This window comes from Belonocnema kinseyi, chromosome 4 (assembly GCF_010883055.1).
Source record: "Belonocnema kinseyi isolate 2016_QV_RU_SX_M_011 chromosome 4, B_treatae_v1, whole genome shotgun sequence".
NCBI lineage: Eukaryota > Metazoa > Arthropoda > Insecta > Hymenoptera > Cynipidae > Belonocnema > Belonocnema kinseyi.
In genome coordinates, this window is record NC_046660.1 from 70,260,596 (window position 1) to 70,284,300 (window position 23,705).

At 28.8% G+C, this 23,705-nt stretch overlaps 1 protein-coding gene across 3 annotated transcripts in view; it reads left to right on the forward strand.

Annotated features, from left to right (window-relative positions):
- Window positions 1–23,705, forward strand: part of LOC117171752 (lysine-specific demethylase 6B) — a 235,516-nt gene that overhangs the window by 86,105 nt on the left and 125,706 nt on the right. For all 3 annotated transcript variants that reach the window (XM_033359350.1, XM_033359351.1, XM_033359352.1), the window contains exon 2: window positions 1,464–1,526. In XM_033359350.1, the coding sequence (XP_033215241.1) occupies window positions 1,464–1,526 (63 nt within the window). The remainder of the gene's footprint in view (window positions 1–1,463; window positions 1,527–23,705) is intronic.

Consider the following 23,705-nt stretch of genomic DNA (forward strand, 5'->3'; position numbering starts at 1 on the left):
ATAAATCATTAACAAAGCTTAGTTTATATGACATTCAGAATGACCTTTTTTTTAGCACAGGTATACACTTGAATTTATAAACCGCTCGTATTGTAGTCATACAAATTTGACTCAAGAGATAAATTTATGCCTTCAAGACATAGGAACTTGTCTCCAAGACATAAATTGAAGTCTGGCTCCGTCTCAAAACTGAGACATGCTCAACTCGACTTTTTCGACTTCAGCATGTCTTGATTGGGGGCAATTCAAGTCGAAATCAAGTCGAAGCATTTTCACTCGGGGTTCTGCAAAAAGGCGAATTTTTAACAAAGTACATGAATTTTCAGCCATATAGGTGCATTTTCAATTAGACAAATATCAGTTGAAATTTCAAATAGTTCAATTTTCGGCCAAACAGATTAATTTTCAATCCAAAAGTGAATTTTTAATCAAATATTTGAATTTTCCACAAAATTCTTGGATTTTTAAGCCAAATCTGGAATTTTATACAAAGAGTCGAATTATCATTTAAAAAAGTAATTTACAAATAAATAATTAAATCTTCAACTAACATGATGAATATTCAACAGGAAAGTACCAATTTTCGACAAAATAATGGAATTCTTGACCAAAACACATCAAATTTCAAGCAAACTGTTGCAATTTTAGCCAAAAAGGATGAATTTTCAACCAGAATTTTCAACTAAAATGAGGAATTTTCAATAAAACACCTGATTATAAATTTTCAAGTGAATATTTGAATTTTTATCTTAAAAGGATACATTTTCAACCAGAAATGAAATCGTAAAATTTTCCTTAAAAAAATTAATTTGCAACCACAATCGAAACAAATTTTCAACATAATGGTGAAATTTTCGGCCAATGTGCTGAATCTGAAACTAAAAAAATGAATTTTTCACTTATTAGTTCCACTTTGAAAAATATAATGTATATTAGACGTTTTATTAAAAAAAAAAAAACTTTTAACTAAAAATAGTTGGATTTTCTTATTATATTCTATTAATTCAGTTCGCATTAAATGAAAAAAATGGAAAAAAAAGATTGTAGTTTACGAACGGCCTATAATACCTATCTCGTAATTAGGAGAAAAAATTTACTTCTTTACATCACAAAGCTTAAAAAATAAATAAAAGAAATTTCTGTAGTATAGCCTTAAATGGATCTGAGACAAGGAATTTGTGTGCCCGTGGCCAAATTTCAAGATCGCCCTGCCTTATATTCTGAATTCTTCTCTCCCCTTTCCCATAATTACTGACAGGTTATGTAAAGAAGAAAGGGGTGTGTCCATTTTACTACTGATCACATAAAATTTTTTCTTATTGAAAGAAAAAAACTCAGTTTTTACGAGTATGAAAGCCTTGCTTTATTTATATCAATAAAAATATTTTTGTTTAAAATCATTTTTTTGTTTTTAATATTTCAATGGAAAAATGATTATACATTATTATAATTATTTGTTACAGCTCTTTCTACGGCGTCTGAGGATATCGGGGATGGAATTCAGGCTCATGATAATGACACCAGTAGTGAGTACAATATATGAGTTTTATATTTTTTAAACATTTTTTGAATATTAAAAAAAAACATTTTCAACTCAGGATTCTGCAATTAGAAAGGTTTTCGGTTTTGATTCTTCAATTCTAGGAGTTTTGTCTAAAATGACTGCAATTTGAACAGCAGTAATTGAATATTCATTTAGTGACAACCTCCCTACAATGGATAATGCATCCTACAGTGGATAGCCACTAACTTAAAATATTTATAAATGTATAATAATTAATATTTAAGACACTCTACGCGTTCGTAAATTAAAATTAATTTTGTTTCCTTTATTTTTGCCCATAAGTAATCATTATCCACTTTAGGAAAATTTCCCTTATACAATTTATAAATTTTCAATTACTAACGCTTATTCAACTTCATTTAACTTTTAAATATTCTGGATTAAATATTTTAAATTATCAAATTAAAAAAAAAAGAGAAATAACAGCGTTTGAAGAATGATTGATTTTAAATTCTAATAAATTTTGGAAGATAGAATATTTATATTTTTACGTTCGGATGTTTTAAATTGAACTACAAAACTTTGAAATGATTATGCTTCAAATTAATTTATCCTCATGGCTCGAGTAATTTCGAAATTGTGTGATTGATCTTTAATTATCTTTAAAAATATTGATAAATTTAAAATTAAGACGTGAAAAATTTAACAATTCAATAATTAAACTTTCAAAATAAAAATGACAAGATATCAAATTGTAGCTTTTATGCCAGAAAAAGTAATTAGCAGATTAGAATTTAATTTTATCTTATCAGTATTATATCTAATTGTAGATATTGAAGTTAATGAGCTCTCAAAAAAATACCTGTCTCTCTTCTCGGAAAAAATATGAAAAAACCTCATTATCTAAAGTGAACTATTATTATACGTTTGCTGAAGATTTTTTTATGGGTCAATATATCCCAACTGTGTGCACACGATATGAACAAAAGTTTTACTACAATCAGGATGCTTTAGTAATTACTTTACAAAATTAGAATTTTTACATCTGAATTTTTCTTTATTTTATTTTTTATAAAAATAAATGAGTAACTTTCAGAAAATATTTATTCATTTTTTATAGCTAGAATAGACTTCTTTTTTTTTAATAAAAATATTTAATTTCATGTCCATTTGCCGAAAAAATACATGAAAAAAATCTCATTACCTATAGTAAACTATTATTATACATTTACTGGCGATATTTTTGGTTGGGGGTTCAATATATCCCACCGGTGTGTACACGATAAAAAAAGTGTTAGTGAAGTCCAGGATAATCTCTGAATTAATTTAACAAAAAAGAAATTGCCTAAATTATAAAATAAGTTGTTTAACATTATTGTTTAAATTAAAATTAGCAATTCGGTTTACTATTTTATGTAATGTCAAATTATGTAATTTTCAAATTCGGTAAGATTATAAATTGTCGGGAATTTTATTATTCGAAGATTTTCCAGTTCGGGAATTTGTTAATTTGGTAATATTATAAAGTGTTCGGGAATTTTAGAGTATTAGAATTTTTTTTAGATTTTTCAGTCGTCCCTCACATTCAGCTACTGCAACTATCAGCTATTTTCAAATTCGGTAATACTATAAACTGTTAGGAACTTTTTTGTTCGGGAATTTTTAATTATTGGCAATTTGATAATTTTGCAAATTTTATATTCCGAATATTTACTATTGTGAAAATTTTACAGTGTTACGGAGAATTTTATTTCTAGGGATTAAATTACTTCAGTTTTTATTGAAGTAAAGTATAAACTAGTAACTTTCAGTGAATGTTTATTTATCCTTCTTCTTGATAGTTAAAATAAACTTCTTTATTTTGAATTTTGTTTTATAAATTAAATTTGAATACACATTATTAATTTATAGCCTGAATTTAAAACTGTACACAAAAATTCTGATAAAATAATTAAAAGACTTAAAAGTTAAGAACTCACTTTAGACTTGACATGTGATACTTACCATAATATGAGGAATTCACTTTCCACAAGTTTCTGTCCAGAATAATAAATATATTTCGTTGAAACTTTGGAACAAGAAAAATGAAAAAAAAAAATGAAAACATTGAAAAAATTAAAACGGAAGATGATAGCCCTTTCGGTTTGAATAATTACAAAAAATAATGTGGTCGATTAAATCGAAATTAACATTTGTTTTTACTTGTTCAAAGTTATACCATTTGCCAACGTTTCAGCGAAAGATATTTTTGATCCCGAACATGAAGGTGCGGAAATTGGATAACTCATATGGTAAGTATAACTTGCTTTTAAAGCGAACAGATTTTTATTACTACTTTATCTATGGCCGATAAAGCAGGCCGCATCAGTGGTGATTTATTTGTTCGAATAAACTTACCATATAAGGATTGCAGTTTGCTTATCGACAGAGTTGAGTAGGTAGGAAAGAAAACGTGAGTCATAAACCATCTGTTACCTCTCGAGTTTCCTTTCAATATTATCAATTCTTGTTATCCACCGTGAAGACTCTTGAGTCTTATCACCTGCCGGCAGGTAACAAAAGTTTCTTGCCTACTGCTGAGAGTCTTCCCATTGCAGTTTGAATCTGAAAAATTACCTTCACAGTGCAAATAAACAAATATATGTCAGACTACACTCTTTTCATTGTTGAAAGTTAATTATTTAATTCATCTTTTTAACTAGAAAATTTTCCAAATTGATAATTCAAAAGTCTATTATTATATTTTTGTTTTAGAACTAATCTCTTTTGATTACAGGTTCTATTATTTGGTTGAAGATTGAATGATTTTGTTGCCAAATTCTAATATGTTGCTAAAAAGTGTTCTTGTTTTGTCGAAAATTCAAATATTTTGCATGGAACATCAGTTCTTTTGGATTAAAAAATTATCTTTTTTTTCGATTATTTATTTGAACAAAAAGGCTCAAACACATTGTGAAATGTATGTAAATATAAGTTCGATTGGTTAAAAAGTCTACTATTATATTTTTGGTTGAGAATTCACCTTTTTATGTTAAAAATGCTACTAATTGTGTAAAAATTTAATTATATTGTTGATAATTCAACTATGTTGTTAAAAAGTTTTGCATTAAAAATATAACTTTTGTTGTAGAAAAGTCACATTTCTTCATTGAGAAATAACTTTTTTGTCGACAATTCAACTGTTTTCTAAAAAATTCGACTTTTCGACTTGAAAATTCAATTATTTCGATGAAAATGCAACTGTTTTGTTGTGAACTCATATTTTTTGTTCGAAAATGGAACATTCGTCTTTTTGGGTAGACAATTTTTTGTTTTGTTATGAATCTTCTAATACAATTTTTTTTTGTATTAAAAATTTTCCAAAATGTTTGATTGAAAAGTCTACTACTATATTTTTGGTTTGGAATTCATCTTTTTCGGTTAGAACGCTTTGGTTAAAAATTCAAATCTTTTGTTGAAGATTCACCTATATTGTTGAACAATTTGTCTATTTGATTGAGATTTTTTTTTGTTAAATCATTTTTTAAAATGATGTTTAACTTTCTCCAGAACAAATCAATTTTTTTGGTTGAAATTTAACCATTTACGTGAAAATTCAACTATGTTTATTTAGTTAAATTTCATTTTCTTTTTGAAAATTTAAGTATTTTATGAAAATTTGTCTGTTTTGTTTGGATTGTAAACCCAACTGTTTGGTTGAAAAAATATATTTTTTTATTAATGAACTATTAGTTCAACTTTCATCTCTCTCGGTAGCAAATCAACTTTATTGGTGAAAATTCATTTTTTCGGTTAAATACCACCCTTTTTCTGAAAAATTCTCCAATTTTTTAAATAGAAATTTCATCTCTGGTGGTAAAAAAAGGAACTTTTTTGTTTAAAATTCCATAATTTGGTTGAAAAATAATTTGTTTTAATTGGGGATTCAACTATTTTGTTAAAAATTCATCTCTTGGTTGAAAAATGATCTATTTTGTGGAAAAAGTCATTTTATAGTTCAAAATTAATATTATTAACTGAAAACTGAACTATTCCACTTTTGGTTCGAAATTAATTTTTTTAGTTAAAAATTTAACTATTTGGTTGAAAATGCATGCATTTTGTTAAAAATGCCTTTTTTAGTTATAAATGAATCTTCTTGGTTTGAACTTCAGCTCTTTGGTTGAAAAAATAACCATTTTGTGGAAAAGTCATTCATTCAGTTCAAATATAATATTTTTAACAGAAAATTGAACTATTGCACTTTTGGTTTGAAGTTGATATTTTATGGTTAAAAATCCAACAATTTAAAATGCATGTATTTTGTTGAAAATTCGTCTTTTTAAGTTAAAGTGAATCTTCTTGGTTAGAAATTCATCTTTTTGTTCAAAATTCAACTCTACTTGGTTAAAAAATTAATTTTTTGTTGTTGAAGGTTAATCTCTGGTTGAAAAATTAGAAAAATTTTACTATTCTATTGTAAATTCTTGCATTCAGTTGAAACTTCGTGCTCTTTGGTAGAGAGTTCAACTATTTGATGGAAAATATTCATCTTTCTTGATTCAAAGTTCAAGTATATTGTTTAAAATGCAATATATTTCAACTGAAAATCTTAATATTGTAAAGCTTTTCATGGTCAATTGAATATGGTACTAATAATTTTATGGAAAGACATTTTTCCGCCTTTCCTTCCTTTATTTTCGAAAAAATGCACACTATTTCTATCTAACTAAAAACTAAATTGAAATCCAATGAATAACTGTTTTTATTACAACATAATAATTATCTGTCTTCGATTTTAAACATTATTCTCTTTCTCGAAATTCGTATTTCATAATGATGAACTGAAGAAGAGTATTTGTTAAATGTTTAACTTTGAATTTCGCTTTGTTGTTTCTTCTTTAATGCCCATAAGGATATACCGAATATTGTTCAACCGTTGAAATGTTAATGTAAGAAATTAATATTCTTGTATGAGGCAAGTTTTGATAAAGTTTCAATCGGACAGCCGTTGTAATTTATAGGAATAGAAAAGAGAACGCGCAATATCTTGAATATCAATATTAATCGAGGGAGTTCAATTGTCCGTTAACCTCGCGGTCAATGCAGCAATCAACATTAGTTTATTTTACGGCCAGCTGCTTCCTGAATACAGCATCGTGGTCCACGTGACTCTCCACTCTTGAGAAATTTGAAATGCTTTTTCTGATAACATTCTCTACAATTTATTCAGCTGTACAAGGCTAAGAAAGACGCAAAATGCTTGATTAGTTGAAAACTGAACTTTTTTGTTGAAAATTAAACTACTTGGTAGAAGGTTAAGACACTTCGTTAAAAAAATCATTTTTTGTTGATGATTCATCATTTTCGTGCATATACTTCATTGACAGTTAATTTTTTATTTGACAAAAATAACTTTGAACGGAATATTTTTTCATTTAAAAATTAATTTTTTTAATGGAAATATAAATTTTTCATTTTTAGCTGAAAATTCATCCGTTTTTAATGAAGAATTCGTATTTTTTAGTAGAAAACAAATCTTATTGGTTTGGAAATTAATTTTTTTTATTGAAAGTTTAACGTTTTTTTACATAAAATTTGTCTTTTGACTTGAAAGTTCCAAAGTTTGGATAATGTTTTTTTTTCTTTCTTGACTGAAAAATCTGTGTTTGTTGAAAATTCGTATTTTCGGTTGAAAAATTCATCTCTTTGGGTGAAAATTGGACTATTTTCTTAAAATATATTTTTGGGCGTTGAAAATGATTTTTGTTTACTGAAATTTTACCTTTTCCATTCTTCATTAAAAACTTTTTTTTTAGTTGAAAATTCAACTATTTATTTGAAAATTCATTTACCTGTTAAAAATTCGTCCTTTTTGGTTTTAAAATTTTTTCGTTTGGTAGAACTTTTTTTTGAAACCTTTCAGAAAAAGAATTCTTGTAAGTATTGGACCTAATACTTACCAATACTTCTTTTCATAAGGAAATATTAACTATTAAATTTTCTGCTAAGAAGTCATCTGTGTAGGTTAAATATTGAAGTATTTTTTGGAAATTTTATTATTTTGTTGAAAATTCAACTGGTTTCTATTAAATTCATCATTTTCGTTCAAAAATTTAACTATTTGGTTAAAAAGCTAAAGGTTTTTGGTTGAAGTTTAATCTTTTTTGATTAAATATTAGACCATTTGGTTGAAAATTCAAGAATTTGGTTAAAAATGGAACTATTTTGTTGAGAAGTCACCTTTTTGGTCAAAAATTCATCTTTTATGATAAAAAAGTAATCTTCTTTGGCTAAAATAAATATCTAAATGAATTTGAAGATTTTAACATTTAATTTGAAATTGTTTATTTTGTTTATAAAAGATTCTATTTGCAAAATGCTACTGTCTTTGAATATTAATGGTTAGGGAAAATGAAAAATTGGTCCAGGAAAAGTAAGGTCAACTTCAGGGAATTTTGAAAATGAGGGTTTTTCAGCTAGCCTGCTCATACCGAATTGAAACATTTAGAACACGATTGTTTATCGTTTTAACATGCGTAAAATTCTAAAAATCAAACCGTCCAATAAATTATCCTGTTAAATAAACCATTTATTTTCCTATTACATGTTAACCACAAAGATAATCAATATTTACTAGAAATGGTTATACTATTCCTCTAATGTTAGTACAACGCAAACAATAATTATTGCACTCGTTGAATTATTTGCTACATACAATGACGCTTTCTCTACTCTTGTAAATATTTATTTGGCGTATACGGAAAATCATATTTCTCTCCAAGATCTCATTAAAACCGCAATTGTGTTTGCAAGATGAGATAAGAGAACAAACAATGGTTTATTTTGCTTTTTACTCAACTAGTCACTATTCTTAGTAAGCTTTCAAACAGTGAGTAATCTTTCCGGCAATTCATCTCGTCGAGCGACCACATCGATTTTGTTACGGTCGATTATCGATTGACGAAACTATCCGATATTTGTGTTTTCTAAATATTGGGAAATACACCGAAAAATTTATTCTATATTAGTGACGATTTTTTTACAGCAATAACAAACCGTTTACGTCATCCCGATAAAATCGTAAGGTTATTATTTAAGAAAAGGAAAAACATTTTTATCTTACAGTCAACTGAAAATTTTACACGTTTATCGGAATTTCTTGTTATACTTCTTGAAAAAGGTTTTTTTCGCTCTCATATTTATTTATTATTTACTTCGTCATTTAAATTACTTTACTTTTTTGCTCATAGAGGAAGCTTTGTAATTGTGAGAATTTCGAAAAAAAATTTATTCATTTAATTGAACGTTCCTCAATTTAAAAATATCTACTACAATGTTCTAAGCGACTCGGCAGAATATGTGTGTGTGTGTGTGTGCGCGCGTGTGTGTGTGTGTGTGGAAGTCACACTTTTTTGTTAACACGATAGTTTGAAGACGGTTGCAGATAAATTGATGAAATTTGGAAGGCTCATTTTCACCACTAATATTTTGAAAGTGACAGAAGGAGGTCTAAAAATTTTAATTACATTTTTTAGCCTTTTACAATTTTTTAAAACTGGTTTTTTATAATAAAACTTTTTTCGTTTACATAATTTCAAATTGATGGAACAATATAAACGATTATTTGCTTTGAGAGGAAACGATTAACCTATAATACTGATACATTTTATTAAAGAGTAAGGAAGTTATGGACATTTATATTATTTGACAAATAAATTTATATAATTTAAAATTTTAGTTATGGACATTTATATAATTTTAAAAATCTGTTTTAAACAAAACAAAAATTGCTATTAACATAATTCAAAGTTCATACAAGAATAGAAAAGGTTCCTTGATTCGAGACGTTTTTATTGACTCATTTGTATTTTGTTATTTTGACCTCCTCTGTACGGTAACAAACATATTTCATAATGAGAAAGCAGAGTGCTCATCAAATGAGCACCATAAAATTGTAAATACAAAGAAAGTGGAAACAACCGTGATCAAATCCACAGATATCTTACTTGAAGTACATTTGTGTCAAGGGAACTAGGCAAGCGGTTTTCGCTTCATTGTCGGGTACAAAACAAAGAAACTGAAAATTGCCCGCTAACTTTTATGATTTTAGTATTAACTTCTTTGACGCTTCTGGAAAGATGAAACTTGCTTCACTTTTTGCTTTATAATACGGGGTTGCTACAGGCCATAGGGAATTCCAAAAAGTTAGGGAAAGTTTCAGCGAAAACCTGACACAGAGTCTGGGAATTTTCGATAATGAAAATTCAACTATTTTAGTGGAAAAGCCTCCATTTGTGTTAAAAATTGCAAATGCTCAGTTGAAAATTCGATGTTTTTGGTTGAATTCAACTGTTACATTCTTCGTCTTTTTTATCCACTTTCGTTGAAATATCAACTGTTACATTTTTCGTTGAGAATTCATATTTTTAAAATGAAAATTCAACTAGATAGTTAAAATTGGTACTAATTTTTTTTAAATGTATATTTTTTTATGATTCATCATTTAGCAGAATCTCGTTTCTTTGTTTAAAATTAAACTATTTTGGTCAAGATGATCATTTTTTTAGTTAAAAATTAATTTTTTTAACTAAAAATTCAACGATTTGGTTAATAACTTATTTATTTCGTCTAAAATTCTTCTGGTTAGTAGAAAATTAATCTTCATGGTTTAAAATTCAACTACTTGATTGAAAGTTTAACTACTTTGTTAAAAATAAATTTTATCGTATGATGATTGATCTATATGTTAGGTTTAACTATTTTATTGAAAATCAGTTTTAGTTGGTCGAAAATTAATGTTGATGGTTGAAAATTAATCTATTTAACTGAAAATTTAACTATTATACTTTTGGTTGCATATTTTATTCTTCAGTGGAAGATTTAATTATTTGGTTGAAAATTCATCTTTTGTGGTAGAATATTAATCTTCTAGGCGACTAATTCATCTTTTTTGTTGCAAATTCATTTCTTAGGAGGTAAATTGAACCATTTGGTTGAAAATTCTTTTATTTTTGTTGAAAATTTACATTCTAACTAAAGAACTATTATATTTTTAGTTGAAAGTTCATCATTTTAGGTAAAAATTCACCTCATTTAACTGAAAATTTAACTATTTCGTTGAAAAATTATTTTTTTTGTTTTAAAATTAATTTCTCTATTGATACTTCAACTATTCTATTTTAGGTTCAAAATTAATTTCTTTGGTTGAAAATTCATCAATTTTGCTCTATATTTTTTATATATATATAGTAGTTGAAAATTCGTATTTTTAGTTGTCAATTAGTCTTTTTTATTAAAAAAATCTTATTTCTGTATTAAAATTTTAACTTTTTGCTTGAAGGTTTTACTATTTTGTTAAAAATTAATTTTTTGAACTGAATATATAACCGTTTTATTTTCTTTATAAAATTTATTTTTTATGATGTAACAGAAAATGAAACTATTATATTTTTGGTTGAAAATTTGTCATTTTTAGTTGATAATTCAACTGTTTTATTGAAAAATCCTTTTTTTAGTTTAAAAATTCCTTTTTTCTTAGTTGGAAATTAATTATTTTAATTGAAAATCTCATTATTCCACTTTCGGTGAAAAATTTATCTTTTTGAGTTGAAAACTACTATTTTGTTGAAAGTTCATGTATTTTACGTATGTCTTACGCACTTTGTGGTTGACCCTCTTAAGAAATTATGCATGACTGTTCTCACTAAAAGCCTTTAAAATATATTCAGAAACCAAAAATATTTTCTATTAACATTATTGATGTCCTAGGACCTAGATGTAAGGATGTACTTATTCCTATATACCAAAATTTTTGGAACGAACATAGAAAAGTCAAGGAAAATCAGGAAATTTAGAAATTGGGATTTTGTAGCAACCCTGTAATAGTTTCTGAGACTGCAGAAATTCTTCGTTTTCATAAATAACTTTTTTGAAGGAGAAGAATTTATTCTGAATTATAGATTAAAATTAAAGGTTAATTTTAAATTCCAATATGATAGCTGAAATTTTAGTAATAATGTGAGTGATGCAGTAAACTTCAGAAGATTCCTATTAAACAGTTAGTCGTGCACTCTAAAGCAATTAGAAACAATTAGTACTGGGTGTCACGCCACATCCTTCCGTACAATGCGAAAAAAAGCGTGACATCAACTGCACTAAAAGAATGTTACAAGGTCCACAAGTTGTAACATAATGCACTCGTTCTCACGAACAAAGTAACAACTTCCGCTGAATTTTTCCCAGTATTAGTTTTGTTTTCATTTTTAAAGGATACACTGATTTTGTACGTCTTTATGCATATTTTACAATTTGTAGCAGACTGTGTTTAAAAAAATTGGTACCGTTAGTTTCACTTAGAAAAGTAACAGTTTGTTCTTTTCATCGTTATTCTTATCTTGCCTTTTATTTTATATTGAAACCAAAAAATGTGAATTATTTTTTAATTAAAGTTCGAAAAGAAATCTAGTTCTTTATGAATAATGTAATGCAAAAAGGGCATGAAAAAGATTCACGATTAAAAACCAGACTTTCAAACTATGTACCTCACTTTTTGGCTCATTAGAGATAAAAAAAATTAAAGAAGAGGAAGAAAAACAAAAAATCAACCAAAACCAACACCTCTCACTTTTTCATTTATATTTTTGCGCAGCAGTCGATTGTTGTTTGATACTCTGTACGCGTGACGTTAAAGAATAATAGCATTGGATTTTTTATGGACTTTAGTTTACACATTCTTATCTGCACCTAGGTGGCCGTTGGCGTCTGCCATTTTTGTAGTTTACGCACTAGAATCAGACTCTTGCTATTAAAAGTGGAATTTTATAATAGGTAATATCTTAGGATTTTACAACCTTCTTTATAAAACAAAAATGCTGATTTTAAGTTATGATTCACGTAAACAGCCAGGGCCGTGAGATCACTGTAATGCATAATATTGCGCAATATACTCGACTAAGTATTCGCGCACTGCGGACCTTCCGGGAGGCAATAATAGCCACCATCTCTCCCCCTGCACTCTGAGAAACTGCGTAGGACAGTAATTCTAGGAATTCTTAAACCACAAATCGGGTGTATCTTATTTCACATAGTAAAGTCTAAACTCTAAAACATAACAGTTGGAAATTATGGAACTTATGACGATTCGTATTTTTTAATCATTTAATTTTATTCCCTAGTAATGGTATAACATCTAATTTTGATTTGTAAACTCTTTTGAATTTTAATTTCCGTGCATAAAATAGTTCATAAGAAAGTAGATTTCATTTCGGCCTTGAAAATAATCCTGAAAGATTTTGTTATATTTCGTTCTATTCTGCAGGAAAGATCTATTTTTGTTTAAATATTACTTTAAATGATATATTTAAATCAGAAATTTGTAGAAAGAAGTGATTTTTTAGATTATTGCTTTTTCTACCTGGAAAGTGTAATAATCCTAATAGATTGGTTTAGAATCACCCACGAATAAATAAAAAAAACTTTCAAACTTATAGTTGTAAAATCGGTAAAAAATTCCAGACAAATGCTTCATTCTCAAAGTACTCAACTATTTTTAAGTTCTGTCGAGATTTCTGCTTTGGAACATTTTTACAAGCTTCTGAAATCGTATGAACTCATTTGAATTCTTTCAAGAATGTAAAGTTCAAAGTTAATGATTAACCTTTTGTTAGGATGCTCTCATCGAAGACTTTGCTGAGGCAGAGGAAACATAATCTATTAAACGATGTGTGTCTGTCTAGCTTTATCTCGGGTTAACGAATCTCTTTGAATTCTTGGCCCTGGATGGTCGCATACCACTACAAACATTAGCTTACTTTAAGAGTTCAGGCCGTAGCACCAACCGCATGGGAAATAGTTGTAACGGTTGCCGCGGGCTGCCTGGCAACAAGTTCGGGGATTCTGTGAACTCTTTGTTGAATTTATACATTCATGGGGACTATTCACTCAAAATTTTCATCATATTTATTTAGCCCCTTTCAGTTCTTCAAATTTTTCTCAAACCCCAAAACATTTACTCTTTATAAGATGTTTAAATAGTTTTCAGGAGTCACAGTCTTTCCCCTATCTTCCCCTCTTAAACCATTTTAAAAAAAAATCTTTTATCTCTGCTTCCAAGAAACTTTTCCTTTTTGTCGTATTCGCTTAAATGCGAACTGAATTAATGGAACAGAATAAAACATCCAACTTAATTCTTATTGGTTGAAAACTTTGCTATTATATTTTTTATTCAAATTAATCTCTATTGGTTAAAAATTGTATTATTTTGTTACAAATTTCATGATTTTGTTTAAAATTCATTATTTGAATGAAATGTTCGTTTTTTTGGTTGAAAATTTAAATATTTAGTTAAAAATTCGTTTTACTTGTTCAGAATTAAGTTTTTTACCTGCACCTGTAGCTATTTAATTTTTTTGAAAAATGTATTAAAAATTTATTTTTTCTACTTGAAAATTAATCTTTTTGGTTTTAAATTTATGTATTTTGTTGTAAACTTGTCTTCTTTCGTTGAAAATTAACCTGTTTTGGTTGAAATTTCATTCTTCTGCTTGAAGATGCAACTGCTTGGTTAAATATTGATCTGTTTTGGTTGAGGATTCAATTATTTTGTTAGAAAATAGTATTTTTTTATTAAATTCAACTGCTTTATATTTAAAATTTTCAGTTTACAAATCAACTACTTGGCTTACAGTTGAACTTCATTGAAAAAAATCCTTTTGTTTGGTCCAGTTTCATATTTTTGGTTGAAAACTGAACTATTTTGTTGAAAATTAATTCTTCCTTTTGAATTAAAAATTCAACAATCTGTTTGAAAAAGACAGTTTATGGTTGAATTTGAATCATTTTTCTTTAACTTGCATCATTTAATTGAAAGTGAATTGCTTTTGAAAATCCATCTTTCTTGGTAGAAATTCGACTATTTTTTGAAAACTATTTTGTGAAAACTGAGCCGAGACATAGGCCTTCGTCTTACTTTTATGGTTACGACAGGTAAAACGACGTTTTCTTGTCTCAAGTCGTGCCTTGTCTTGGCTAAGACGACGTTTACTTGTCTCAAGACGAGCCTTGTCTTGTCTTAGATGATCGGAGTAAGCTTGCCTGAATACGAACCTTTTTCGGCTCATAAATGAGATTAAAATTGATGAATGAAAAATTTATAATTAATAAATTAGTTATTTTTAATTGAAAAATTCAGAATCTGTGGGTCTGAACGAGTATATCCCTGAACAATTTTCTTCAAAAAAATAAGAATTGTAACAGTCAGAATGACCCTTTTTGTTAAGTCAGGTATAAACTCGAAGTTATAAATTGCACTTGTTGTAGTCATAAAAATTCGACTCAAGCGATAAATTTATGTCTTCAAGATATGGAAACTTATCTCCAAGACATAAATTAAAGTCTGGCTCCCAAACCTGAGACATGCTCAATTCGAACTTTTCGACTTCAGCATGTCTTGATTGGGGGCAATTCAAGACCAACTGCAGTCGAAGCATTTTTACTCCGGTTATGACAAAAAGGGTGATTCTGACAGATATAAAAGCCAATCTTCTAGAAAGTTACCATTTTCATTTTTTTTTTTGAAAAAAGTTTAACGGTTATATTCCTTCAGACCCACAGAATCCTGAATTTGTAATTAAAATAAGTAATTTTATCATTACAAATTTTTCATTCATCAATGTCCTGGAGATGAACTCAAGACATAACCAAGTCGAAGTCAAGTCGAAGCTTTTTTGTTCGGTAAATAATAAACCGTTTTGTTGTGCATTCTTCCTTTTAAATGAAAAATTCTTTATAGAGCTTAAAAATTAATCTTTTTTGATAGAAAAGTAATTTTTTGTTTGAAAATTCATCTTTCTTGCGCTTTAAAATGGACTTTGTAATAGAAAATCCAACTATCTTCTAGAAAAATAATTTTCTTGGGTTGAAAATTCAGCTATTTGCTTGAAATACAACTGTTTTGGGTCTTACACTTAGGTTATTTTTTTTGTTGAGAATTTACTTTTTATTTGTTGAAGAATCATCTTTTCCGTTTCAAAATCTGTTTTACTTCAGGATTAAAATATTTTGTTGAAAATTAATTTTTTTTTTGGAAAATTAACTGTTTTGTGGAAAATTCGTCTGGATTGGTTCAAAATTGATCTTTTTCAGCTTAGCATTCAACTATTTGGTTAAAGTTGATGTATTTTGTCGAAAAATCGTCTCTTTTACTGTAAAAAATTAATCGTAGTGATTGAAGTTTCATATCTTTGTTTAAAATTCATCTATACTTGATTGAAAGTTGTACTACTTTGTTAAAAATCCATTCTTTTGTTATTGAAGATTCTTCATTTCAGTTGAAAAGTCATCTCATTGTTTAAAAAATCAAATATTTGTTGTTGAAAATTTATTGTATTTTTGGTTAAAAATTATTACTTTCAACTGAAAATGTAACTATTTAATTTTGGTTAAAAATGGTTCTTTTTAGTTGGAAAATGAGCAATTTGGTTATAAATTTATGTATTTGAACTTTCATCTCCTTTAGTAGAAAATTAATTTTTTTGGTTGAAAATTCAATTATACCTCGTTAAAAACATAACTACTTATTTAAGAATTAATTGTTTGGCTGAAGATTCATTCTTTTAATTTAAAAATCATTTGTGGCTGAAAAATGAACTATTTTGTTAAATATATTTATTTCATATTGAATTCAATGTGGTACCTGCTCTTTATTTCTCTTGTTTAAAGAGCATTTTGGGTTGTAAAGTCTGAGTTTTAAAAAATATTGCAAAATAATTTGTGAATAGAATACAAAATTATACAACGTATAGCTGTTTTAGTGCCAAATTACATTTGTATTCAATTTTAGCACTAAAGATAAGTTCATGCTAATTATTTTGTGTACACGACTTCCCTGCAGAAAGTGGAAGGGGTCAGGAGTTACTCGAACTGGTACTTAAGGCATTTCCGGTCGTTTTTCTACTTAAAATATATTTGTTCCTTTAGACTGATTTCTGGAAGTTTATCAGCTTAACATTTCGTATTAAACTCTTGAAAATATTTTTAAATGTCAAAGACTCAAGCAGAGACTCTTGAAAATTGAAGTGTAATTTTCAGAACAACTCGATTTGAAGTTTTTAGACTTATGGAATTATACCTTCTGACAATCAACTTTTTGTCAATTGATTGTTCTCAGCGTTTTACCGACTTCAAGAACACTGCTAATTAGCTTGTGTGTAAATCCGGCTCTACTCATGGAAATGTCACGTCATTTAATTATGAGAGAATTACTTCCTGTGCAACCCTAATTGCAAAAACTAAATTAGTTATTGCGTATCTTTTTTCGTGACTTATTAATAGCCGCGTCAAATTACTAATTGCGTCTAGAATTACAGATTTACTGAGAAGAAATAAGATAAAAAAATGTATGAATCTATAAACTTCAAAATATTACTCATTAATAAATTGAGCTTTTTTCTATCTTTGGGTTGTTCATAGGAAATCAAAGAACTATGCACTATCGGCTCAAAAAACTAGATCGTTCAATAGCGATGGAATAACAATTCCAGATTTTTCTTTTAAACAACAACTCACTTCATTTCATTCAATCAATTAAACTCATTTTCCACGTGATTTCATTTATCTTCATGATTCATTCTTACGTTAAATCGAATCTATCGATTCTGAGAAAAGAAGTAATTTTCAAGACATTAAGTTTTATAATAATTCTTTCATTGTGAAGGTTACCCTCGTCGGAATAAATCGAGTTTGCTCTGAAGATCGCAAATGCAAATTTAAAGCGCTGGCGATGTTTACTGGCGATTAGAGCAGCGATCCGTAGGAAAACCAGTCAATTGCCTTTCAAACTAGAACCGTTGATTCCTTGATCAGAATTACCGTCTTTCCATTTTTGCTTTGAATATTTCTTTCGATTGAACTACTGGATAATAGATGTGATAGAAGATTACGCTATGCATACAAGAAATCACAGGGAACCAACCACTGTTCAACTGCAGTTAGTCGATCGCTTTGCTACCAAAAATCGAAGTCGTTGAATTCTTTCTTAAGGTCTTTCGATTTATTCGATTTTAAATTATAGTACAAAACATGGTAGCCAACATTTTTTTTACCAAAAATTTTAACTGAAAACCGCTTTATTTTGACTCGTTATTTAAAACGACTTCCACTCTTACCCTTAATTACCTATTTTTCATTAAAAAATTCCCGATACGTAAATCGAGACAAGATTCATGACAAGATTCAAGACCAGATTTGAAACAAGGGAAGATTAGAGGCGAGACGAGCCGAGATTCAAGAAAATATTCGAGATAAAACTTGAGAAGTGGTTTAAGAAAAGATTCGAGACGGAATTCAATACGAGAGTCAGGACGAGATTCAATACAAGATTAAGAACAAGATTCGAGGCGAGACTATAGATGTATAGGAAGATTGATCTCTGCATATAAGATATGACAGAGAATCAATCACTGTTTATTACCGTATTTACTACTGTATACACTGAAAATTAGTGTATTTTAACTCATCATTAAAATAGACTTAACACTCTTTTCCTTATTTCCCTCATCTCCCTTTTTACATTCTCATCAGAGAAGGTATTAGATGTGTATAAAATTTGACCCCCCCCCCCTCCCAGTTTTGGTCAAATTTACACATTTTGAGACCTCTGAATCCGAAACACAGGTTTTTATGAATGGGTCCTAAACTAAAGGTCAAGTTCGTTAGCCAACCATTTTGAATAAAAATTCAAAAAGTGAACGTATTTTTAATATTTTTGAGAACCCTTTTTCACAATTCATAAATTTTCTGTACGGATATTCGTAGTATTCCAAAAGATAAACAATTTATCCTAATGACTTTTTTCATAAAACCAAAAATTACCAGAGTTTAAGCATTTAAAAAACTCCAAATAACGCACGATTTGAAAAAAGTCAAGAGAAGAAAAATTTGGATTTTTGAATTCCCTACAAGATTATCATAACAACTTTTTGAATTTTCTTGAAAAGTCGAAAATTCTAATTTTGACAGCACAAAAAATAATGAAAATCCAAAAATTAAATTCTTCATTCAACAGTATTTCAAATATTCTCAAACATATAAATGCATCTTCAAAAAATATATATATATCATTTTTTGGTTTTCCATCTGAAGGGGGGCCGGGAATGTGAAAATAAGACCATATGAACTCCCATATAACACAGCTCTGGCGAAGGTTGGTGATCTTCTCAGCATAGAACACTAACTAGTAACTATTTATGACTCTCGGTTGAAACCACCCCCCCCCCCCCATTAATCGAAGTTTCGTGGGACTGTTGTTGTTACTAAATTCTTCACCCAAGACGCTTTGAGAGACTCTTTTAGTGAATTATTAGAAGATGAAGCAATACGGCACCACAACTTGGATGTAGAACACGATGCGATAGAAAATTCAATTGACAAAGTCTGGGTTACTGAGGTTAGGGACATAATTTAGAAGTTAAAAAACGGTCAGGTAGCTCAGTAGATCGTATGTGTAAAGGGGCCATCTATATTACACGTGGAAACTTTAGGGGGGGGGGGGAGATATGGTAAAATTCCACGCTTGTCCATGAGGGGGACCGGTAGGATCAGGCTAGAATCCATATGGACACACATTTCCCTAAATCTGTGAAAAATACATTGAAGTGAGACAAGGTATGTTCTAGGTAGACTCGAACTTTTATATTTTGCTCGACAAAAGTTGCAATATAATGTTTAAGAACAAAAATTTTTTTAAATGCACATTTTTTTAACGAGACAATGAAACTACATCTGTTTTAATATCAATGCATGTTATGATTTATAAAAATATACTATTTTGGATCAAAATTCAAAAAGTGAGCACGTTTTCAACATTTTTAAGACCACATTTTTTCAAGATTTCAAAATTCTATGAACGGTTATTCATAGTACTCAGAATCCCAAACAATTTATTCCAATGACTTTTTTCTATAAAAAGAAAATCATTAGAGTTAGAACATTTTCAAAATCCAAAAAAAAAAAAACTAAAATGAACATTCGAACCCAAACAACGCATGCTATGAAAAAAAGCCAGGAGAAAAAAAACGTTGATTTTTGAAAGCCCATAGCAACTTTTTTGATTTGGTCGAAAATTTAGAATTTTACCGTACGGAAAATTACTGTTTTATAGGATGCGCAGTTTTTGTTTATTCGCAAATGAATCAAACTAAAAAGATTAATTTTTTGACAAACAACGCAAGCTATGAAAAAAATAAATAGACTTATTCAAGTTTTTCATGAATAATTTTTGATAGAAAACTTAGTTTTTTCTTTAATCGTGAGATATAACCTTTAAAATAAATAAATAAAATTATTTTAATATATTTTTTTAAGTAAATATTTTTTTAAAACGACACAAGGTATGCACTAAAATTAAAAGACAAAAGTTGTTCACCCAAGAAGATCTATAAATTTGTTATTATTCATTTTTGAATAGGACGAGTAAATTTTCTTTTAATCGTAAAAAATAAGATTGAAACTAAAAAAATTAAATTTTCAGAATAAATTTTTGGAAAAATGACACGAAAGACGAAACAAATTTAAAAAAAATGTTTCTTTAACCAAAAATATCTAGAAGTATATATAAAATATCTGCCCGCTTTGCGAGCACGTTCTTATAGCGATCTGTGTGCGTGGCTAGCAAGTTTGAACGCGCCTGTGGCGCGCGATTATTGATTCTCGCGCTTCAAGCTCGATGATGCATTCACCTTGCGATACACCCCAGTGGGCACAAAGTTTGGCGACGTCTTTACGATATCGTTACGACATCTTTACGACAACTTTACGACATCCTATGTCCATGTCGTTAAGGTGTCTGTATGATATCGTAGATAAGTCGTATGATCTGATCGTAAAAAATATCATTCAAAATAAAAATATTAAATTTGTTTGAAAAAACGACACAAGGTATGAACTTAAATTACCAGACAAAAATTGTTGGCCTAAAAAGATATATAAATTTATTATTAATCATTTTTTGATTGGACGAGTGGATCTTCTTTTAATCGTAAAACAGAAAATAAAAAATGCAAAAATGAACTTTTTGGAAAAAGCACAGAAAAGACGAAAGAGGACATAGGCTCCTATATAGGACCCTATGTAGGTTCCTGCATTAGACCCTATGCAGATCCGCAGTATTTTTTATATAATCGTAAAAAACAACATTAAAAATAAAAAATTATAAAAACAAGGAAATAAGAATTTGTATGATTCAATTTTTATGCATATTATGAATTGTAATGATATACATTTATTGAAATGGTACATGTTTCAGAGCAGCTTAGAATACAATTTAAAGCAAAATAAGAAACAAATACAAAAATAATCATGATAAATACAATTTGCTTTTTATTTTGCAATTTTTTAATAAGTAATCACAGGCAGAGTTACATAAAAAATGTATTATAATTGATATAAAAGTGCTGTGTATAATGTAGAAAAGTTTACATGTTGGACAAAATCGAGTTCGAAGTACGAGATACGCGATGAGAATGTGTTCGTTAAAGTCAAAAGAGCTTTAAAAAAAGAGAGTTCAAAATCACAAAATTACAGTCGTCGGTCCGTTCACCTCTGATTTTAAAATTTCTGTGCCCGAATGCGGAAAAAATGCAAAGACCAAGTGCGGAGTGCGACTGCCATCAGTCGTGTGCTGTAGGTGCGCTCAAACTCTCTTTTAACGAAAGAGAATTCACAATTACAAAATTATAGTGGTGGATGGTTTGAGTCTTAATTTTAAAATGTTTGCGCAAGAATGTGCGAAAATATAAAGACCGAGCGCGAAGCGCGAGATAAATACAATATCGTGCGCGGAGCTCGAGAAACAACAGTTGCGTTAAGAGTTCATCTTTCGTGGTTGCGAATTTAACAATTTTGAAAGAGCTATTTGTTCCCTGGTTGATAAGTAATTATTTTAACAGAAAATTCAAACATTCATTTTTTGGTTAAAGATTCAACTATTTGATCCTAAATTCATGTGTTTTGTTGAAAATTCTTTTTTTTTTGTTGAAAATTAATCTGTTCTTTTGAAATTTTTTGTTTGTTCAAAATTTAACTATACTTGGTTGTAAGCTGAACTACTTTGTTAAAAATTCCTTTTTGCTTTGTTGAAGATTCGTCGTTTTAGTTACCAAATATACTATTTTTGTTGAAATTAAACTTTTTTTTATTGATATTTAATATTGTGGGGTTGGAAATTCAATTTTTTATATAATATTTATCATTTTCAGTTGAAAATTAAACTCTATGGTTTAAAAATAATTATTTGATTGAAAATTCATATTTTCAGTGTGAAATTTTTTTCAGAGAATACGCCATTCGACTATTTTGTTGAAAATTCATCTTTTTGTGCTGTAATATCAACGATTATATTTATCGTCAAGAATTCATACTTTTTGGTAGAAAAATTAACTGTTTTGTTTAACATTTGTTTTTATGGATAAAAATTTCGCCCTTTTGCAGTGAAATTTCAACTGTGATGTAAAAAAATGGTCTATTTGGGCAGTGATAGTTCAATTGTCATCCAAAAAACTAGTCTATTTGAGCTTGAAGAATCCTTTTTGCAGGTTGAAAATTCGCTTGTTTAGCTTTAAAGTTAAACTATAGGGTTTCAAATGGAACTGTTTGGTCTAAAAAAATGTTGATTCAATTATTTGATTGAAAAATGATCTTTCTTATTTGCTGATAAACTTTTTTGTGAAGAAAAATGTTGTTCTAAAGTCAACTGTTTTCTAAAACTGTCTAAACTATTCGATTGTTTAGCTATACAACCAATTCTTCCGTCGATAATTCATGTCTTTGGATGAAAAATCATCTTCTTTGGGTTATTCCGTTATGTTTAAAAAGCTTTTAGTACAAAGACATTCATTGCTGAGGAATTACAAATTCGACGCAGTCACTTTTGATTACTGGAATTTGACGTCGTTTATTTAGTATTATTGAGTAACTCTTTAGTATTTAAAAAGAATTTAAAAAGCGTCATTATACAATTAACAACTTAGTTTTTTTCCCGACGAACATTTTTACATAATAATGCTACGATTAATAACAAAGTGCGCCATATTCGCAGAATTGCCCAGGCGTGGCGTCACGGGGAATAAATTCTAGAGTCAGCCTAAATTAAATCGACTAATCGAATAAAGTCCGGGTGGACACATGTCCTGAAACTCGAGAGCATTATAGGTGTTTTTTATTATTGATAACATTCACTTATCGAGCTGTTGACTGAGACAGTCAGGTCTAACATTCTCTCCAATTCATTAATTTTAACGTTAGATTTATCGAACGGTTCAACGATGGCGTTGTTACCGCGGCCACGGTCAAGGAATTTCTTTTCAAGCCTTTGTACTGACCGTGAGTTCGAACATCGATCTGACACATCTAGACACGACACTGCACTCCATTTTAGGTTTCAAGGGCTGCATTTGCTCTATTAAATAAAAAGCTTTCTAGTTTCTACCCGCTCATTTTCGAGGTGATGTTATGTTTTAGATCAAACTGATAAGCACTGATTATAAAGTGACTCTTGATCACGACACCTGAATCATGAATGAGAACGTTTTTTATTTGAAACAGCTTTTATGCGAAGAATTCCCGAGACGTTAATCACAGATTATGTACATGAAATCTTGAGGATTTTGTAGACTTGGCAAGAAACCCTTATAGTTTTGGTCGGGTGTCTGTCTGAAGTACTTTTTTCACGAGACTCTAGACGATATTAAAGACGAGCTCTGAGATGAGATTCGAGACGAAATGAGAGGAGTGGGTAATTGAGCACATTTTAACTACGTAATAGGTTACAACAACTTTTTGTGTACGTACATGTGCTTTGAATGAATTTTAAATAATATGTTCCAAATTTGAGGATAATTTAAGGTGCAATTTAAGCTTTCGAAGTGAGAAGGTTGTATCTCGAGTGAAGAACTCAGGAAACTTCAAAATTCCATATGAATTGTATTGGGAACACTAGCGCCCTCACCCAGTTAAAACCTCATGTTTCACACTCTTTTCCATAATCCTGTCTTTTACTCTTTTTTAAAGAATGCCTTTTTTCTCCCTGTTTTCAAGAACCTTTCCCTTTTTGTGGCTTCTTTCCCTTAATACGAACTGAATTGATAGAGTCCGATAAGAAAATCAAAATATTTTTGGTTGGAAGTTAATTATTTTTTTCTTTTTGATTAAGAAGTCTAATGTTTGG